Here is a 22,551-nt window from a genome sequence, read left to right on the forward strand (position 1 = left end):
TTATAATACAATTAGTTATCTATCTGCAATGTTACCTTATTAGGCTAATAATATTAGCAACTCATCTTTGTACTTACTAAAAATAAATTTGTGTTGACTATTTTGTCATATAAAGTCTCACGAAGGTAAAATTCTAAAATACTACAGTATAAAGTTTATATAAAATATATATTATAAAATATAAATTGGGATTTTCAAATGAAAGCTTGTAGTTTTTTGGCTCATATTCACTATTTCTATTCCTTCTCTCTGCTTTCAGCCATTACTGATTTATTTATCTTAGGACAAATAGGATCTAGGTTAATATTGGTAAATAGTTATCGAATGGATAATTGAAAGTAGATTGTTTTTGCACATCCTTTTCTTGAAATAGTTTTTGTATTAGGATTAATCTTACTATAAGAATTTTTTAAAGATTTTATTTATTTATTTTTAGACAGAGGGGAAGGTAGGGAAAGGAGAGAGGTGCAAAATATAGACAGGAGAGAGAAACATCAATTGGTTGCCTCTCCTATGTGCCCTAATGAGGGATTGAATCCACAGTCCAGGCATGTACCCTGACTGGAAATTGAACTGGTAACCTTCTGCTTTGCAGGACAAAATCTAACCAACTGAGCTACACCGGTTAGGGCATAAGAATTTCAAAACACATTTTTATAAATTGTGCTAGCTATAATTTTCCTTTTAACAATGTTTTGATTTTGGAATTAGTAATAAGTAGACAATTTCATCTCATTTAAATTAGTGTGTCAGTGAATTTGTTTATTTTCTTGGTGTATTCCTCTTGCCATATATTTTTAATAATTAATTATATATTTTCTTCTTTCAATTTTAAAAATATATTTTACCTAAAATATTATTTCAGCATGTAATGAATATTAAAATTGGGGGATGTTTTACATTTTTTTCTTGTACTAAGTCTTCAAAATCGAAAGCACATCTCACTGAGTCTAACCACATTTCAGGTCCTTCATCAGTACATGGGACTAATGGCTTCTGAATGGACAATGTAGTCATACATAGAAAAGAGCTTGATATTGGCCCTTCTTTGGGATAGATAATGTATTTGATATGTTTTGGTGTCTCTTACCAACAGTTGACCCTAATACCTTAACTAGTTACCCTCCTATTTACCTTCCTTTTGCTAACAACCACCTTCGGCTTTTTGTTGAAGATTCACCTTTTATCTTATTAAGTCCAAGTAGCTGTGAAGCTGACTCCACTTCCAGTTCCCTAGGGGCATGCCACTCAGATCTTTACAATTCTCCTGCCCAGAGTTTGATACTCTTCCTCAGATTTCAGGTATAGAATGGTTTCTTCTTAAGTGTGAGATGTGAGCCTAAGAACAAGAAAGGTCTCTTGCTGTAGCAACCACCTTGAGGCAGTATAGGTTCTGAGGATAGAGCCAGCATTGAGAAATGGAGAGAGGGAACTTTGGCTCTTGCCATAAGATTTTTGAAAGCTCTATATTACTCCGTACCCCAAAAACCAAGGAGAATGTTTAGAAGATTGATAAATTTCCTTTTTTCAAGCCAGTGTGCATGGGGTTTTACAAAGTCCAAGTTTTACTAAAACTTGGATAAGAGATACAGATTAGGGAGGCCCATCCTAAAATCAATAGCCTGTTTTCTTAGAATGCCCTAGAGCACAGGGTTCTTTTGGGTTGATAATGAGAGGGTTTCCACCAATTAGAAGTCAGGTCAAGTTGTGATTGCTAGGCCTCAAATGTTTGGCTTGGCTTCTTGTCAAGGGTTGCTCAGATCTTTTGGTGGGGGAAGTATTGAAGGATTCAGTCTAATTGCAGTGAACAGTAATGATTGTGCTGTCCACTACTCAAAGAAGGGGATCAGAAGTGCAATTAACACAGTAATTTATTCCTTCAGGGTATTCTCTTTGAATTTTATTGCTTTGCCTGTGAGCATAGAGCTTAATGTGATCAGCTTTTACTGAATTTAAAATCTTTTATTTTAACAATCAATTCTTTAATACTTTTCTTTTGAAAGTAAAGTTCTTTTCTACGATGTATAAAAGTAAAGTGTCTTACCATAATCATTGAAATAACGCAAACGTATAAGAAGAAAAAATTAATTTCCCATTTTCTCTTGCTACTTTCTACTTATCCCAGTGTTAACAGTGTGTTGTATCCTTTTAGACACTCTGAACTCAAAAAAGGAAATAGAAATAATAGAATATATATTTAAATATACACATATTTAAATAAATCCTAATTTATGTTTTATATAAACTCTTTATACCATTTCAGTTATTTTAGAATTTTACTTTTGTGAGAGAGACAGAATCAGAGAGACAGATAGGGCCAGTCAAACAGTCAGACACACAGAGTCCAACACAGACATACAGAGTTCAATGGAGTCAGAGAGGTCCACAGGCCAGGACACAAAAATAGAGACAAAGACTGGCACAGTCAGTCCCATGGACACAGAAACAATCTCAATTTCTCTCTCTCTCTCTCTCTCTCTCTCTCTCTGAATCAATCTCTCTCTCACACAGACACACAAAGAATATTTTCATTGTCTTAAAAATCTCCTTTGTTCTACCTTTTCATTCCTACCCCTTGAAACCCTGGCAGCCACTGAATTTTATACTGTCTCCATAATTTTACCATTTCCAGAACATCATAAGTTGGAAACATACAGTATTTAGCCTTTTCAGATTGGCTTCTTTCACTTAGTACAATAATATGCATATAAGTATTCTCCATGGATTTTCATGGCTTCATATACCTTTTTTTTTTTTTTTTTAGTGCTGATTAATATTTCATTGTCTGGATATACCACAGTTTACTTATTCATGAATTAACCTACTGAAGGACATTTTGATTGCTTTCCAATTTTGACGATTATGAATAAAGCTGCTATAAATGTTTATGTGCAGGTTTTTGTGTGGACATAAGGTTTCAGTTCTTTTGGGTAAATATTAAGGAGTGTGATTGCTGAATCATATGGTAAGAATATGTCTGATTTTGTAAAAACTTCCACACACTCCTCAGAAGAGACTGTATCGTGTTGTATTGTCACAAGCGATGAATGGTGGGTGGTTTCTTAACAGAATTTGGTACTGTCAGTGTTTCAGTTATGTGTTTGCCACCTAATAAGTATTTATGATATCCCATTATTGTTCTAATTTGCCATTTTTCATTCTCTGATGAAGTATACTGATAATGTTTTATATGCTTAAGTGCCATCTATGTATTTTCTTTGGGGAGGTTATCTTTTACCCACTTTTTTATTTTGTTGTTGTTATTGCAAATAGTATTTTTAATTGGACATTAAACTATAACCATAAGGATATTTTTAATAGCATTAATTGGACTGTTTGTTTACTTATTGTTGATTTTTTTCTTTTTTGTTTTGTTTTGTTGTTTCAGTTGTCCCAATTTTTCCCCATTGCTTTCCTCTGCCTCCCCTCCACCCTTCTGCTCCCACAGTCAATCCCCACCCAGTTGTCCATGTCCATGGGTCATTTATACATGTTCCTTGACTAGATCCTGCCCCTTCTGCTCCCCTTATCCCCCTTACCCCTCCCCTCTGGTCACTGTCAGTCTTTTCCATGCCTCTGGTTCTCTTTTGCTCGTTTGTTTGTTTTGTTCATTAGGTTCCTGTTATAGGTGAGATTATATGGTATTTGTCTTTCACCTACTGACTTATTTAGCATAATACTTTCCAGTTCCACCCATGCTGTTGCAAAGGGTACAAATTCCTTTCTCCTGCTGCATAGTGTTCCATTCTGTAAATGTACCACAGTTTTTTAATCTGCTCATTTACTGATGGGCACTTAGGCTGTTTCCAGTACTTGGCTTATTGTAAATAGGGCTGCTATGAACATAAGGGTACATAGGTTCTTCTGAATTGGTGTTTCAGGATTCTTAGGCTATAATCCCAGCAGTGGAATTGCTGATTCAAAAGGCAGTTCCTGCCAGCAGTGCACTAGAGTTCCCATTTCTCCACATCCTCACCAGCACTTGTTGTTTGTTGATTTGTTAATGATGACTATTCTGACTTGTGTGAGGTGGTATCTCATTGTGGTTTTAATTTGCATCTCTCTGATGGCTAGAGATGTTGAGCATCCTTTCATATGCCTGTGGGCCTTTTGTATGTCTTTCTTAGAGAAGTGTCTGTTCAGGTCCTTTGCCCATTTTTAATTGGATTACTTGTCTTCCTGGTGTTTAGTGATATAAGTTCTTTATATCTTATGGAGATTAAACCCTTATCTGAGGTATCATTGGCAAATATGTTTTCCCGTACAGTTGATTCCTGTGAGAAACACTCACAATAAAACACTGGGACACAAGACTTAAACAGTAGATGAGGCATTGTTTATTCACGGGTCTGCAGAACTGGACACACAGCCATATCAGGGACATGCGTGTGTGCGGAAGCAGACAAGCAAACTGGTTTTATACTAACGGGAGTAGCCCTACCCCCTCCTTCCTTCTCCCCCATTTCTCCATTTGCTAGATAATCGTCGGCAGCCGTCCGTCTCGAGAGACGATGGTGTAGCTTCTTAAGAGTCTATCTGCACCGCCGAGAATGGTTGTGCAGTCCGACTCGGGAGTGACAGGGTATCTGTCTCCTCCCGTGTTGAATCGACATCTTGCGATGACGCTGGAGTGTCCTCTCCAGTGAAGCTGAAGCTACAGAGCCTGGGCAGGGTGATATGGAGGGTCTGCTGTTGCCCATGCAGCAGACCCCCCCCTCTCTTCGCAGCTGAAGGGTCCAAGGGAAAGACGGAGTCAATACAGCTTGGCTTCAAGTGTGCCGCAGGCGTTGCCGGTGTTGACAACAACGTCAAACCGCCTTAGGGACTCCGGCTCCGGATTTTCTGTCGGGGTTTACTCCCTTAGCCTTTCCCCTGAAGAGGTATGCCGCAAGGCAGCGGAGGTTTTTTGGAGTCAGAGTTTTCCTTCTCTGATGTGCCCTGACTGGAAGATCGAACCAGCGACACTTAGCTCGCAGGCCAACGCTCAATCCACTGATCCAAACCAGCCAGGGTAATGCTAGATAATACAGAGTTACAATCTAACACGATTAAATTAACTGAGGGTAATGATTAACTAAGGGTAATCTGGTAATAGGTTTGTCTCCAGCTCTCCCTTGAAGTTTCCCTAACTTGTTTGCTGGGCTGTCTACCTACATTTTCCCATCTTTCTGTGTTTGGTGATGAAAATCTTCCCCCCTTGATCTCAGAGGCATTTGTGCTGAGTTGCGGAATGTCCCTTCCTGACTTGTAAGTGTGCTAATACTGTTGACTCGGATTGGGGGACCCCCTGATGTAAGATTTAATTAATTTGTCCTTTGCTGCTAATTATTTCTTACTGGTTTGAGAGTCACCAGTTTCTGTGTCCCTTACAGTTCCCTTTTCATTTTGATGATGGTTTCTTTAGCCAAACAGTAGCTTTTTGATTTGATGTGGTCCCATTTGTTTAATCTTTCTTTTATTTCCCTTTCCCTTGGAGATATATCAGTGAAAATATTGCTGTGTGGGGTATTTGAAATTTTATGTGTTTTCCTTTAGGACTTTTATGGTGACATGGTTTACCCATTTTGAGTTTATTCTGGTGTATGGTGTAAGCTGGTGATCTAGTTTCATTTTTTTTTGCATGTACCAGTCCAGTTCTCCCGACACCATTATTGAAGAGGCTATTTTTACTCTATTTCATGCTCCTGCCCCCTTTGTCACATATTATTAATTGACCATAGAAACCTGGGTTGTATTTCTGGGCTCTAGTCTGTTCCATTGATCTATATGTCTGTTTTTATGCCAGTACCAGACTGTTTTGATTACAGTGGCCTTGTAATATAGTGTGACAACAGGTATTGTGATCCCTCCTACTTTGTTCTTCTTTCTCAAGATTTACATTTGAATGAAGTCCAACTTCTTCCACAAGAAGACCATTTCTTGTTTACAGGTTATGATTTTGGTGTTGAATCTACCAAGTCATTACCAAATCTATGTTCGCCTAAGTTTTCTCCAATGATATATTCTAGGAGTTTTACAGTTTTGAATTTTACCCGTAGGTCTGTGATCCATTTTGAGTAAATTTTTGTGACTTATATAAGGTCTGTGTGTAGGTTTTTTTTCCCCCCCATCTTCATGTTTACTTGTTCCAGCATTTGTTGAAAAGATTGTCCTTTTGCTATTGCAATGTCTTTGCTCTGTTGTCTAAGAGAAGTTGACTTTTTTTTTAAGGTCTGTTAATGGACTTTCTGTTCTATTAATCTTCTTGTCTGTTCTTTTTCTAATACATTGGATTGATTATTGTAGTTTTGTAGTAAGTTTTGAAATCAGATAGTAACAGCCTTCTAACTTCATTCTCCTTTAATACTCTATTCAATATTGGGTTGGCTATCAGAGGTCTTTTGCTGTTACATATGTGAACTTTTTCAATTTGTCTATGTCCACAAAATAACTTCCTAGGGGTTTTATTGGGATTGTATTAAATCTATTGGCCTATTTGGGGAGAACTGACACCTTGACAATATTGAGTCTTCCCTTTCCATGTACATGGAACATTTCTATTGATTTAGAGCTTGGTTTCTGTTTCAGAATTTTGTGGTTGTTCTTACATAGCTGTTGTACATATTTTGTTAGATTTATACCAGATTTATACCTAAGTGTTTTTGTTTTGTTGCTGTAATTGGTGAAATGTTTTTAATTTTAAATTACAGTTGTTATTGCTAGTATGAGTGGGCGCATTGTTGTGATGAAGCTGCCGATCACCAGTTGCCTATAGCTGCAGCCTTCTGACTCATCCAACTTAAGTTTTCTACAGACGAATGTTCAAGCTTAATGCAAAATTTGATGCAGATTTGTTGCTAGTTATTTTGAATGCAGTGGCCGCACAGTATACATGCTCACTAACAGCGTCTACCACCCCCACTGACTGGTACGGTGAAGTTGTCATTGTTCACGCACTTACATTTCAGTCTACTCTTCTTGGCTGCCAGGTTACATCGATGTCCCACAAACCATTCTTGTTATATTTAACAATGGCCCGACTGTTTATGGAAAAGCCTCATAGGCCTGTTGAAATGATCCATTTCTCCTTGTGTTAGTTTTAGTAGATTGTGTCTTTCAAGGTATTAATCTGTTTTATCTAGATTATCAAATTTATGGACATTTAGTTGTTCACGTATTTCTTTACCATCCTTTGAATGTTCTCGGGAGCAATAGTGATGACCTTGATACTAGTAATTTCATTTCTGATATTAGTAGTTTGCACCTTAATCTGGCTGCTTACCTGTTTTATTGATCTTTTCAAAGACTCAGCTTTTAGACTTGTTGTTTTTTCTCTGTTGAGTTCCTATTGTCAGTTTTATTGAATTCTGTTCAAATTTTTATTACTTCTTTTTCTGCTTGCTTCTAATTTAATTTGCTCTTTCTCTAGTTTCCTAAAGTGGACAGTTAGGTTGTTGGTTTTAGATATTATTTTCTAATACATCTTTCAATGTTATAATTTCTCTCTAGGGAATAACTTTGCTGTAGCCTACATATTTTAATTAAGTTGTATTTTCATTTTAATTTATTTCAAAATATTTTAAAATTTCTTTTTAGACCTTTTCTTTAACCCATGTGTCATTTTAATGTTTTTTAATTTTTTTTAAACTCTTAAGTATTTTGTATTTTTTCAGCTATATTCCTATTACTGATTTTTACTTTAATTTAATTGAGGTCTGATAGCATACACTGTATAATTTCTTTTCTTTTAAATTTGTTTAAGTGTGTTTTATGGCCCTTAGTGTGCTCTTTGTTGGTGAATGGTTCATGTAAATTTAACAAGAATAAATATTTTGTTATTTTTGGATGAAGTATTATATAGAATCATATATAGGAATCATTTATATTTGTCTGTATAGTTCTTTCCGTTTTTTCCCCTATGTATTTTGGCAGCCTTTTCTAAGGAGTGAAACTCATTAAAGGTGGTTCTATCTTTTTGGAGAATTGACCCCTTTATCATTAGGTAATGCCCTTCTTCATTACTGATAACTTCCCTTGCTCTTAAGTCTGCTGTGTCTGAAATTAATATATTTACTCCTGCTTTGTTTTGTTTTTGTTTTTTGATTAGTAATAGTATGGAACAGTTTTCTTCATTCTTTTAATTTCTCTACCTTTATTTATTGTTGATGTTTTATGTGCAACATATAGCTGGGTCTTATTTTTTTTAATCCACTTTACCAGCCTCTGTGTTTTAATTGGTGTATTTAGACCACGGGCATTTAAGGTGATTATTGATACAGTTAGATTAATATCTTTCATATTTGTTAATGTTTCTGTTAGTTGTCTTTTTTCCTCCTACTCTTTTTCTCCCTTCTTTCTTAATTAAGCTTTTTATATGATTCCTTTTTTCTCCTTTTTTAGCATATCAGTGATGCTTCTTTTTAAAATTATCTTTAGATGATTGTTCTTGTGTTCACAATATACATTTACAGTTGTCCAAGTCTGGTTTTTGTTTTCTTTAAGGTGAATTTTAGAATTATTTTGTCAAGTTGAATGTCCCCTTCAGCAAAGAAAACAAAATTATTGGTTTTTTAAAAAATTTAAATTGCATTAAAATACAGATTTTACAGTTTGATATTTCTTAAGAATTTGTATAATTCTAATTAAAGTTTATTCCAATCATTTGTAATTTTTTCTCTTTTGGACTCATTTACATTTTATTTCTAATGAATTGTTTTTGGCATATATGAAATCTTTTGCTTTTTATATATGATTTTCTCTAACCCAGCTACTCTTTCTTTATTCTTTTGGATTTTCAGGAGGACATTCATTGTCTCTTTTAATTTTTATATTTTATCTTTAATTTTACTAACTTTTAGGACAATTAGAGTAATGAATGTTTTCATTTTGTATGCAACACCTGGCATATTACTAGTAAATATATCATTAGTTGTTGGTTTCAGAGAAGTATCACTATAAACTTTTAAGATTATAACAGATTAATTAGAAACTGATGGTGAACTTCCTTCAGATGCCTTTTTTTTGGCATATTGATAATTTATTCCTTTGACAAATAGATGAATTGAATTTTATTAGCTTTTCCATTCTGAATTGCTAAACTATGCTTGATTGGCATATTTTTTTATATAGCTTTAGATTCAATTTATGCAAGTTTCATTTAGATTTTTGAATCTCCTCTTATAAGTTCTGTGTTATATGCTACGTTATGTTAGGATCTGATAGCAGGATTAAGCTGGTTTCATAACAAAGTTGTAATTTGTATGCTTTCAAATGCTTTGCAGCTGTGTAGACAATTAAATTATATGTTGAAGGTTTAAAGGAAGTCATCTAAAGTTCAACTGAACTCAGGTTTTATTTTTTTATTAAAAACAATTCTTTTGCTACTTTTAAATTTTCTTTAATGAGCTATTTTAATTTTATGCCATTTCTGCTGAGAGACCATTTATGTTAACCAGTTAAGAATTTATTTTACATTAATTATACCCAGAAACAGCAATGTGAAAATCAGCCCATTGATTTTTATATCATAAGGGTTTTGTTATGAAATACAAACTGGGTTAGATCCTTGGGATGCATTTATTGATAGTAGGTTCAAAGAGAAAGATGAACATTATTAAAGTGACAAAGTAGCATTTCTTTACAAGGATTAAGAAAAGTTGAAAGAAAAAAAATCTTTAATGTTTTAATTATTTTTGTTTTTAGGTGCATTTTATCTGGTATTTGAATATATGGACCATGATCTGATGGGACTACTAGAATCAGGCTTGGTTCATTTTAATGAAAATCACATCAAGTCATTTATGAGACAGCTCATGGAAGGTCTGGATTATTGTCATAAGAAGAACTTTTTGCATAGAGATATTAAATGTTCAAATATTCTTCTAAATAATAGGTATGATATGAGTTTGATATATACATTCAAAGTGAGTTTTATATAATGTATACCTAGATTTTGTTAAAAGGATTCATAATTTAGATTACATTTGATCCTTGAACATCTAGGAGTATAGGGGTCCCAAATTACCCCCTACCCATCCACACACACACACGGGTGAAAATCTGTGTATAACTTTTGACTCTCAATACTTTACTGATAGCCTCCATTGACTGGAATCCTTACCAATAACATAAGTAGTTGATTAACACATATTTTATGTTAAATGTACTATATATTGTATTTTTACAATTCAGTAAGCTAGAGAAAAGAAATGTTATTAAGTAAATCATAAGGAAGAGAAAATATATTTATAGTGTTTATTGAAAAACAAAACTGCATATAAGTGGACTCGTGCAGTTGTAACCTGTGTTGTTCAAGGGCCAACTGTGTTTCATTGCTCAAACTATTGTAACACAATCAGGAACATTACAGCTTGTGGTATTTCTAACTTTGTGTTAAATATACTATAGTTAATTAACTTCCAACAATAGTTTATAATGTACATAAAATAATACTTAGCTGACTTTCTTGTTTTATATTTGTTCAACTAATATGAATGGATCTTCTAATTGATAATATGATTTTAGCTTTGGAGTAAGACTAGATTTTAGAATTATTTTAATTAACAGTTTTTTAAAATATTCATCACAGTTTTAAAGTGGATTTTTTTGAAGTGTATACCTACACACACACACACACACACACACACACTCTCAAATATATATCTACATACACACATACATATAAAGTTTATGTTGAGCCCTGACTGGTGTGGCTCAGTGGATTGGGCATTGTTCTGCAAACCAAAAGATCACTAGTTCGATTCCTGGTCAGGGTACATGCCTGGGTTGTGGGCCAGGTCTCTGGTAGGGAGTGTGCAAGAGGCAACCAATTGATGTTTCCCTCTCTTTCTTCTTCCCTTCATTCCCCTCTATAAACAAACAAACAAACAAACAAATAAATTTTTTAGAATATTGAATATTTTACTGGCAGCATAACCTTAACTCTCACAATTCTATTGTATTTGGTATTATTGGTTAGTTTAAGTAAAGCATGCCTGGTCGTGATTTTGGTTAGTATAAAGTATTCGATGCACCTAGCCCCTCTGAGGAACAGGAAAATTAAACAAATTTTAAAAAATGTGACTTATTTCTTGAACCTTATTGACTAGAACAAATAAGTTGTCTCATTGCTAAGTAGTAGAAATTATGTCATTGTGTTTTATTTTCTTTGAAGTGTACTTTTCTAAATAGGAACTAAATAGTACTGAAATACTGTTGTACTAGTACTAATATAAATAGTATCAATATTAGCTCTTCAAAGAAAAGTACTAATTTTTTATCTTATCTTGAATTTATCTACTTGCCTTTACCTATAACACCTTGGGTACTGCAGTGTGGTCAAAGTTAAAGTTTGTATAAGTATATTTTTTATTAGTTCTAGGAATAGAATAGAAGTGTGTATGACCAAATCAAAGTAGACTAATATCCTTTGTTCATTTTGTTTTACTTCCACCAGAGGGCAGATAAAACTTGCAGATTTTGGACTTGCTCGATTGTATAGCTCAGAAGAAAGGTAAGAGTACTTTCAAATGAATATTACTGGTCATTAGAGACCAGTTTTAGAAGCTATAGAAAGAATACCTTATTGATAGTTTATTTTTTTAAGCAAAGGGAAATTTATTTTTCATGGTTAAATACACGGGAGAATAAAATTTTACACCATAACTGGGTGGACTATTTTAATTACAAAAGTTTATACATTTATCTTAATTTAAAAATAGTTGTGTTTTTAACACTTAGAAGTAAATAGAAAGTGTGTCATTTTAAATGTAACTTAAATGAACTTAGGAATTTTTAAAGAAATTTATACTTGTTTCTAATTCAGATTGAGATATTAAAACATTTGTAATTTTTGTGTTTAGTGAGAAACCTTAGTATATGATTTTTATTTTGCATGTTTAAACTTACAAACTGTTTTAATTATTATTTTGAACTTCCTTTTTTAAAATTATAGTTATATCTATAGTTGTGTTTGTTGTTTTAAGCTCCCAGGAACTTTTTATTGAAAGAAACTTATAAGGAAGATAGTTCAGGTATAACGTCTGTTTGAAGCTTCTCTGGTAAAAGTTGATGTGTGTCTCTCACTTTGGTACTTTTTTGCCTGGTGGTAGTGAAATATGACTTGTCTTATTAGAACTAATATGGAATTTAGAAATATTTTTTGAAATAGATTTTATGTAAATAAACTATGGAATTAACTGAGTTTAATAAAACTCAAGGTTAACCCATTTCTTTCCTGTCAGTCAGCATTATTTCTTTATTTTTAGATACACAGGGATAGGAAAAAGTAGGTTTATAGTGGTTTGTATGGAAAATAATAGAGTAATTAATAAATAATAATATAAGAATAAACTCTTGTTTCGTTTATTCCAAACTGTAAACCTACTTTAAATAAAGTTTTAGATAGCCAATTTCTTTCCTGTCAGACAGCATCATTTATTTTTAGATATGTATTGAATTCTGACATTTTATATGGCAACTCTGTAATTTCTTTAGTGTAACCATATTTAATGTAAAGAAATACTAGTTAGTTGTCATGTGGCCAAGATGGAGGCATAGGTAGACACGCTGCGTCTCCCTCCAAGAAGGAATACGACTACCTCAAAACTGGAGACAACCAGAAGTTCCAGAAAATCGAGTTGAACGGAAGTCCAACAAACAAAGATATAAAGAAGAGATACTCATCCAGACAGGTAGGATGGGCAGAGCTGGGGTGGAGAGGACGTGGTGTGGAGGTGGCGACAGCATCTGTGGCCAGCCAGCGGAAAGAGCAGTCACACATTAAAAAAAGGAGGGAGGGCCACCTGGGGAGTGCTCCCAGCACCAGACCAGACCGCACAGCTCACGGTTCCAGCACGGGGGAAAATAAAGCCTCACTGTTTATGACTGTGAAAACCAGTGGTGGTTGGGGTGGCAGAAGATACTGCTGGTCTCTCAGTAGAGTCTGCTTGTTTAAAGGGCCCCTACGGTCCTAGAACGTCCGTCAACCCACCCACTCTGGGAACCACGGCCAGGGCAATAGCTAGAGAAGCACCAGTCTCATATGGGAAGTGGGAGAAGTGCTTGGAAATGGGGTGAGTGCTGAGCAAGTGGCATTGTTCCCTCTCAGACTCCTCCCCAACACACAGCACCACAATGTGATGAAACGGGCCTCCCTGTACTGATGAATACCTAAGGCTCTGCCCCTTACAACATAGCAGGTGCAACAGCTCTACCTAAGACACAGAGGTAAACACAGGAGCCTGTCAAGTTGAGGAGAGAGAGAAATATGGCCCAAAAAAAGAATGGATCAAGGTTCCAGTGATAGAACTAAGCGACGAGGAGATAGCCGACCTAACAAATGCAGAGTTCAAAACACTGATGATGTAGGTGCTCATAGACTTGAGTACGGCAAACCCAGAAAGGAAGAAGTGAAGGCTATGCTAAGTGAAACAAAGGAAAATCCGTACAAAACCAATGGTGAAGAGAAGGTAGCCAGGGTTCAAATCAGTGACTTGGAACATGAAGAAATAAATAGTCAACGATAACAGAATGAGGAAACAAGAATTGAAAAAAATGAGGAAAGGCTTAGGTACCTCTGAGATCACTGTAAAGATGCCAACACCCGAATCATAGGAATGCCAGAAGGAGAAGATGAAGAGCAAGAAACTGAAAACTTATGTGAAAAAAATGAAGAAATCTTCCCAAATTTGGCAAAGGAAATAGATATACAAGTCCAGGAAGCACAGAGAGTCCCAGACAAGCTAGACCTAAAGAGGACCACACCAAGACACATCATAATTAAAATGCCAAAGGTTCAAGATAAAGAGAGGATCTTAAAAGCAGCAAGAGAAAAGCAGAGAGTTACCTACAAAGGGGTTCCTATAAGACTGTCATCTGATTTCTCAAATGAAACTTTGCAGGCAAGAACGGGCTGGCAAGAAGTATTCAAAGTAATGAAAAGCAAGGACCTACAACCAAGATTACTCTATCCAGCAAAGCTATCATTATAAGGGAAGGGCAGAGAAAGTGCTTCCCAGACAAGGTAAAGCTAAAGGAGTTCATCATCATCAAGCCCTTATTATATGATATGCTAAAGGGACTTATTTAAGAAAAAGATCAAAACTGTTAACATTAAAAAGACAACACACTCGCAACTATTAACAACAGAACGTAAAAAAATAAAATAAAATAAAAACAAATTAAGCAAACAACCAGAATAGGAACAGAATCATAGGTATGGGGATCATTTGGGAGGTTATCAGCTGGGAAGAGGAAGGGGGAGAAATGGGAAATGGTGCAGGAATTAAGAAGCATAATTGGTAGGTACAAAAGAGACAGGGGGAAGGTAAGAATAATATAGGAAAGGTTGAAGCCAAAGAACTTAACATTCACGACCCATGGACATGTACTAAGGGGGGTGAGATTGCTGGAGGGAAGGGGTGTACTGGGTGGAGGGGAACAAAGGGAAAAGAAACTGGGACAACTGTAACAACATAATCAATAAAATATACTTTAAAAAAAAAGAAATGCTAGTTAATTGGAATTCTTAGAAATAGATATTTACTTTCACTGAATCTTTGCCAGTTTCAGGTTAGTTGAAAAATACCCTTTGAGTTTTTTAGAGTGAAAAACATCTACTTATTTTGAATCTTGCTGTGTCTGTGCCATTCTGAAAATTATGTTCATTGTTTATTATTTAGAGGTTTTTAAATGGTATGTTTTGGATTCATTTGAGTTCCGTGAAACCCCACAGAAACTATGGTGTGGACTAGTGGTTTTGGATACAAGTACAGTCCCCTCAACCTACTTTAGCCAGAGGTTTTTTGCTTTTGTTTTACCCACTACACTTCTAATTAAATTTTTAAAATTGCATTTCTATACTTTACATTTTCTTTTGTTCACTTTCCTACATGTGAATCTAATTAATATTTTTTAAAGAAAGTATTGTATGATTGGTTTTTAAGTTTAAAATTGTTCTAGAGCTTAAAAGCTATAACCCTCATTTTGCACTTCAGAAAACTGAAACCTAGAAAGCGTTAAGTGACTTTAAGGGTCAAAAACTATTTGTTAGCAGAGTCAAGGTTTCCAGCTCCCAATTTGTCCACATGTGTACTTAATCCAACATTGCTCTTGAAGTGTATTTTCTTAAGTGACTAATTTCAGTGTCTGTTCTTCAGGGGTAAATTTTGCTTAATTAAGGATTCTATCTCCTTATATATCACTGTAATTATATTATCCTTTCATAATACAGTATGTGTTTGTCATACTTGAATATAAACCTACTTTTTCTTGTTTTTATGTTAGCTTTTAGTGTAGAGAACAGCTGAATTACCATTTTCCATCTCAGAATCATTCATTCATTCATTCACTCATTTATTTCTCACCCAAGAACATTTTTCCATTGCTTTTAGAGAGAGAAGAGGGAGAGAAGAAATGAGAGAGAAACATCGATGCGAGAAAGTATCGATTGGTTGCACCTGAACCAGGGATCAAAGCCTCCTCTGGTTATGGCACTGTGCTCCAACGAAATGAGCCATACTGGCCATGGTTATCTCAGATTCTTTGTATGCAGATAATTTTTCACATTGAAATAGATACAACCAGAAAAACTGACTATAAAGCCAAATTTTATATATCAAACCTTTTAAAATGGAATTTCGGGTGTGTAATGAGGGGTATATTCACTGAGCAATGATCCTCATTGCCCTGCTGAATTGATATGGGAGTTTTGAGCTCAGAGAAGTAAGAAATTTAAAATCTGAGAACTTTGCATACACTGAACTTTTCTGCTTACTAAGATTTGTAAGATAAAAATTTGGTGTATCATTTTGTTTTATTAGTAAATATTCTGTCCTTCAGGGGTTTATATAACCTAAAGCTTTTCTTTTTTAGATTTGAATAATTTCAATGTCTTAAAAATCAGAGAAGTAGGCTTAATTTTAATGGAATGACTTTAAAATACATATATTTTTTGACTAAAATTTAGTAACATAATTCATTTCTAATATACTGAAACATGCCTTTAATAGATTTTACTCTGTTATCTCAAGTTTTCTAGATATTTCTTGAAATAAACATACAGCAAATGATTTTTCGTTCATATTGCATTTTTATTATGAGCAGAAAGGTAGGGCTTTGCCATAATACATACTCATCAATGTTAAGTCAGTTTGAAGTATTTTCTAAGTAATTAGCTATAGACACAATAATAAAGTGTTTAAGAAATTACTACAGGGTATATTTGTTTAACAATAGAGCAAATTTCAGCTTACCACTCTAATAGTGTCAACCATATCTCTTCCTCATTTGATTTTTTTTAACATCTTTTTTGAATTTGAGGAAAACTGGATGGAATTATAGCTAGTATGAAGGAACTGGACATTGAGGGCATGTGACCAGTGTGGATCTCCTGTTATGTGAACTCTACAACATAAGAAAGCATGAGAATGACTGGGTTAAAATTTGGAAAAAAATGATTCCTTTAAACTTAAAAGTCATTTTCTCATTTTGAACAGCTGTATTCATACTTTGTCTATTTGGCATTGGGAAATATAGTTCTTGGAAACAAAGGTTTTTTGCCCCATTTCTTAATTTGGTTTATTGTTTTTAGTAACTATGTTAAGTCTAAACTGTCCTATGACTTGAACCACAATGATATGCCCTCTTTGGAGTTTTTTTTTACTAGGTTGCTCCAGTGCTTTTCCAAATGATAGCATATCTTTTTTTCTTTGTGTAACCATTTCATATAAAAAAGTATTTGCTTTCACTATAAGTTGAAATTAACTTTATTTTCTAGAGATAACTTAGCATTTTTTTTTTAATGCAAGGGACATAAAACTCCTTAACCTAAATGGGGAATCTTTGGCTATTCCTGGCACTGCTATTTAATTAGTTGTGAAAAATTGGGTAAGTCACTTGATCTCTCCAGACCTCATTATTCTCAGCTTTAAGATTAAGGATTTAAAATTGCTAAGATCGTTATTTATAAGATATTGAAAAACATCTTTCATGGTTCTAAAAATTAACTGATCAAAACATTTTGGAATGCAGTATCGCCATCTAGTGTTTTTTCATAAAATTTCCATTAAAAGCAAAACTGAATTACCCCAAAGTTCTCTATATAGGCGTAAATAGGGGAAGAGAAATATTGCCTCTTTGTTACTTGTCCAAGGACTAGGTGAGCTTATATTCATGATAAAATTACCTCCTTAATGCTGATCTTATTATTTGTGTTCTTGCATTTTCACTAAAGCTAGAATTGTAGTTAAAGACAGGGACTGTATTTTAAACTTTCATATTTTATATACCCTAAAACTTAAGATGCATTCATAGTAAATATTTGTTGTTTATAAAGAAAGGAACAAACTTAACTAACTTTTGTGCATGGTACCTTATTATATATAGTTTCCTTTCACAAGAATTATTTTAAGGGAAAGCAGTCCTATGAGATAGGTGGTGTAGATATCATTATTCTTATGCACATTTTATAGATAAAGAAATTAAGGTTTAAAAAACTTAAGTGTATTTCCAAGATCACACAGTTAGTAAGTGGCAGAGCTAAATTAGAATTAAACTTGGATCTTTTGGCAGAAAGGATGTTTATTTTCATTATACTGGAGTGCTTCCCTGGTTAGACTCTGGATCTAACTTCAATTACCTAAAAAGTATCTTACAGTTGGAGAGCTTGAGGGGCCTCTCAAGGTGGCTTTGGAGATAGATGGCAGTTTGTTAAGAGTTCTTTTGTAGCAAACAGTCTGCTAAATTTCACTGTCTCTGTTATCTTGCCTTTCAAATATGGTATTTTATTTTTGTCAAATGAAGTGTGCTTATTTAGTCTTCAGCAGGTGAGCAAGTGTGTGATATTTTCATTTCTGAGTCTCCCTTAAAGTTTAAGTATCTAATAAGTTTTATAAATGAGAAATATTTTGATAACATCAAATATTTAAAATTACCTGAGGTTTCACATGGTAGTTTTATAAATATAAGTCTAATGAGTTTACATTTTAATATTTTGTTAGCCACATTAAGGTAGATGGTTTAAATGAAAAGGAATTGTTTTTATTTTTAGGTGTTACTTCCCAAACTATTCCCCAAAAATAGTTTCTGCTTTCTTTAAAAAAAATGTGTTAATGGGATTTACAGACAAAGATAGTTAGTAGAAATTGAAATTCAGAGTATATAATGTTGAGACCATTATTTCTTGATCTTTATGAAGTTTAGTTTTTAGCCATCCAAGAAAAACAGCTTATTGGTATGTTTTTTATTTTTTATTTTTTATTTTTTGTTTTTTATCTTCTCTTCCCTAATGTAATGGAAGAGGGATTTTGTATGTGTGTGTTTTGCTGGGTTATGGATTTTATTGCCTCTAATTTAATTATGAGAATAAATTGGGGTGGTTCATTTTGTTTTTAGATTTTCCTTTTTAAAGTGTATTGATTTGCTCTGTAACACCTAAGAACCTGACTGTGTATTTTTAATTCATTTTCTTTTTCAATATGAAATTTTTTGTGTGTGTGTGAGATTAGGTAGACATCTCTCAGAATGTAATTTTTAAAAAAAAATCCATGAGAAAATAAAATAAAATATCATATACGCGGTGTCATATCAGTTTGCATTTTTTTTTTGTAATCTAAACAGGACTATCTTTAGAATGTTGACAGTGGGTAGCCAACCTAGTAGACTAAGTTTGAAGTGTTTTATTTTTGGGGATTCTAGATTTTTGTTTATTCGTCAGACTTTGGATAATACACTTTCATATTACAATAGTATAATAGTTTTTTGGGATTTAAATGTCCTCATTTCAAAACATAGTTTCAGTGCCTTTTACTTTTGTCTTTACATTTGGAAACACAATATCCTAACATGGAATATATTCTTGATAATACTATGAACAAGTATTTTTTCAAATATTTATTTATTTTTAGAGAGAGGGAAAAGGAGAGGGAGAAAGAGAGGGAGAGAAAGAAACATCGATGTGCAAGAGAAACATTGATTGGTTGGTTGTCTCTCACATGACCCCAACCAGGTACCTGGCCCACAACCTATGTGTGCACTAACTGAAATCATTTGGTGACCCTTTGGTTTGTAGGCCAATTCCCAACCCACTGAGCTACACCAGTCAGGGCTATAAACAATTTTTAACTGGGTGATTCAGTTGGCTTTATTTTCTATTAACTCCCCCTACCTTGGAATTTGCTTTATGTTTAAAGTCCTTGTTTCTGCATACTTTCATGATATGTTTTGTTTCTTTTATCCTCACCTGAGGACATTTTTTCATTGCTTTTAGAGAGAGGAGAATGAGGGAGAGAGAAACATTGATGTGAGAATCACTGGTTGCCTCCCATACATGCCCTGACTGGGTATCAAACTGCAACCTTTCGGTTTATGGGACAATGCTCCATCCAACCTACTGAGCCACACCGGCCAGGGCACTTTCTCAATGTTTGCTTCTTTCTCATTAAACACTAAGTAGAAAGTGATGTGCGACATCTATTTTGCAAAATTTTGAAATAAATCATCAAAAGCTTTGTCTTGACTTTAATAAAACAATCATTTTTTTTATCTCATCAGTGTTAACTTTTAAAAGCTTATTACAGACTAGTTTTAAAAGCTTATTTAAAGTATGTGTTCTAAATGTTGCCTAGAACTTTATACTCGTATATTATATATAAAGTAATTTATTTAAATTTTCCTTTTTCAGTAGAAGTAACACTAATTTCTCCACACAATTCAATATGCTTTAAAAAAAAATGAACATTTTTACACATAAAAAGATTTTAAATGAACTATTTACAGATAGATTTACATTAATTTAAACATTTTCTTGAGACTGTAGTTAATCTGATTGCACTTGAGTAACAAGACCATGGCTTTTGCTTATAGATACTTGAAATGTTTTAGAAAATTGGTCGTCATAATTTTTGCAAACTTCATTCTTTCACCCACCTAGCTAATTCATGTATGTCACCTACAGTTGCAGGGCCATACACATTAAGGTATCTTCCTTGTGCCCGGCATTGTTCTGGGCTTGTTGTGTGGGGTTCATAATAAGGAATAATTTCTGGGGTTTTTTGACTTTGGGGGAGGGTAGAAAATATAAAAATACAGTGTTTAATACAGTGGTTAGTATGATACAAATTGAATGTGAAAATCTATTGTAAATAGAGATTAGACTTTATGTAGATAGATCTTAAAAGAGGTATAGGAATTGAATGAAAAAATAGGGAAGAAATTTCAAATTTAAAGGGAATTAGGCATAAAGAGGTGAACATTTTTTATTTTTAGACACTTTAAAATTTTTTTTAGTATATTTTATTGATTATATTGTCAAAATAGTTCCAATTTTTTCCCCTTTGCTCATATTTTCCCCTTGCTGGGAAATTTCCTATGATATGGCCTTGATGTCCTTGTGATTTGGAGGCTATCCAGAAGGAGAGTTTTAGAATTGATCTAAAGCCAAAGTGATCACCCTCAAGTATATATCCTAAACACCGTCAGTGGGAGAACTACCTTTAACTTCTTAAGACTTTCATTATTTATATAAATCAGCAGATCATGATGATTCTCTGAGGATTGAAAACATTTTGCCAGAGAATTTGTACTATGTGGTTCTTTGCAGCATCTAGACCTCAAATACTACAATCTACATTTCTGTACTTTCTATTCACATACTAAAGCAGACTAAAACCAATGAAAGATTGCCAAAGATGTGCCCAGTTGAAAACTTTGGTAAGGTGGTTCCAGTTTCAACTATGTCTTGTTACATACTAGTAATTTGCCAGATTTGGTCTTTACATCAGTTAATGTCTTTAAAAGTTATTATGGAAAGAAAAAGCAATACTGAACAGTTGCGTTGATAGACCTTGCTTTGACCAGATTACAGTTAAAACTAGCCAACCACATTTTATTTTTATGTATTAAAGAAATTTTTCAGTTAATCACATTGCTTTCAGATATATATTATGATCATATATGTTATGGCATGTCTGTATTTAGTAGGCATTTGAAAGTAGTTTTAATTAGGATTTTAGGGGTACTTTGATCCGCCAAAATAATATATCCTAAGAGAATCTCTCTTATTCTACCAGATACTAACTTTAAAGAGTTGGTTTTTTTCTTTTCTTTTTTTTTTTTCTTATTTTAAGTCGGCCGTATACTAACAAGGTCATCACCTTATGGTATCGCCCACCTGAACTGCTATTGGGAGAAGAACGATATACACCAGCTATTGATGTATGGAGCTGTGGGTAAGATAGGCTTTCTGACTAGTTTAATTTATTTGAAACTTTTATTAGTGAAGTAAAATCATTGTTTAATTTGGTAATGATGGGTTTTATTTTTTTATTAGATGTATCCTTGGTGAACTCTTCACTAAAAAACCTATATTTCAAGCAAATCAGGAACTTGCACAACTAGAATTAATAAGGTAAGCTCATGATTGTCATATTTGCTGGCAGGTGTTGTACTCTATAGGAAATTTAAAATCTTTCAGTCTGTTTTCAGGAGGAGAACAGCATGGTTCTCTTGAAGACTAATGATTGCTGAATGGAGGAGAAAGATTAGAATGCAGGCACTTTGATAATTGCTCTCTTAAAATTAAGGATCTTAAAGTCCCTAAGTCTTTTTTGTGATTAAATCAAAGGACTTGAGGTCAAAAAGATAAGACTGGGAAGGAAGAATAAATATGAGGGAGGGGAAAATAAATGGTGGCTTTTTTTTTTTTTCAGGTAAGACAGGATGGAAGAATTAATGTTTGAGGATGTTGTAAAGAAATACTCTATTTCATATACCTCTGTGTATATGTGTTTATATGTATCTGTGTGTGTATACACAGCAAAATATATGCATCTATCCACTAGCATAGGTCTTCATTATTTGTAGCCCATCATAGGAACTAGGTTATAAGGAATTATCATACATTAGTAACTTTTTCTTCATCTAATATTTTAAATAAATTTATTTTTTAGAGGGGCTTTTCTCATATGAGTCTAATGTTAATTTACAACTTGTAAGATTTTCATGAATGTTTGAAAATATAGATGAAAACTTTTAGAAAAGATACTGGTATGAGACACAGATACCCATATACTATGAATTTTCCCTTCAACAGACTTACTAGATTAATAGATGCTTTCCATTCCTTTTGTAAATAATACTAGCTTAGATAATATGGCAAGCTGAATTTTTCCAGCTAGTATGCTACCTCTCTCTAGTAACTATCTACTTATTCCACCAATTGAAGAGTATGATGACCAAGAGATAGTTGTTTTCATTCTTTTATGCCAACTTTTTATTATTGTATATTTGTTATTTGATTAAATATAGGCAGATGCAGTGCTTTGCAAGGACTTAACAAAGTTGTCAAATTATGTAATTAGGAATGGGCAAGTAACTGTAAGTTAGAAAGAAAAGTCATAAAAATTTAGAAGATACTGAGATTGTTTTAAATCCTTGATGGTATGTTATGGATGTGGTTTATACAAGAAAGATAATGCAGAATCTCATTCAATTAATTCTCTATTCAAAGAGAAGGGCTTTGGTCTGTGTCAGGAGATTGGAGAATAAATGTCCGCTTATAAATTTTCAGTTAAA

General features: G+C 33.7%; 1 protein-coding gene across 4 annotated transcripts in view; it reads left to right on the forward strand.

Moving 5' to 3' along the window:
- Positions 1-22,551, forward strand: part of CDK13 (cyclin dependent kinase 13) — a 135,985-nt gene that overhangs the window by 88,262 nt on the left and 25,172 nt on the right. For all 4 annotated transcript variants that reach the window (XM_090287374.1, XM_090287375.1, XM_090287376.1 and 1 more), the window contains exons 6-9: positions 9,682-9,871; positions 11,435-11,491; positions 21,105-21,206; positions 21,308-21,385. In XM_090287374.1, the coding sequence (XP_090143500.1) occupies positions 9,682-9,871; positions 11,435-11,491; positions 21,105-21,206; positions 21,308-21,385 (427 nt within the window). The remainder of the gene's footprint in view (positions 1-9,681; positions 9,872-11,434; positions 11,492-21,104; positions 21,207-21,307; positions 21,386-22,551) is intronic.

Source organism: Furipterus horrens, unplaced genomic scaffold, assembly GCF_987537825.1.
Source record: "Furipterus horrens unplaced genomic scaffold, mFurHor1.1.pri manual_scaffold_9, whole genome shotgun sequence".
Lineage (NCBI taxonomy): Eukaryota > Metazoa > Chordata > Mammalia > Chiroptera > Furipteridae > Furipterus > Furipterus horrens.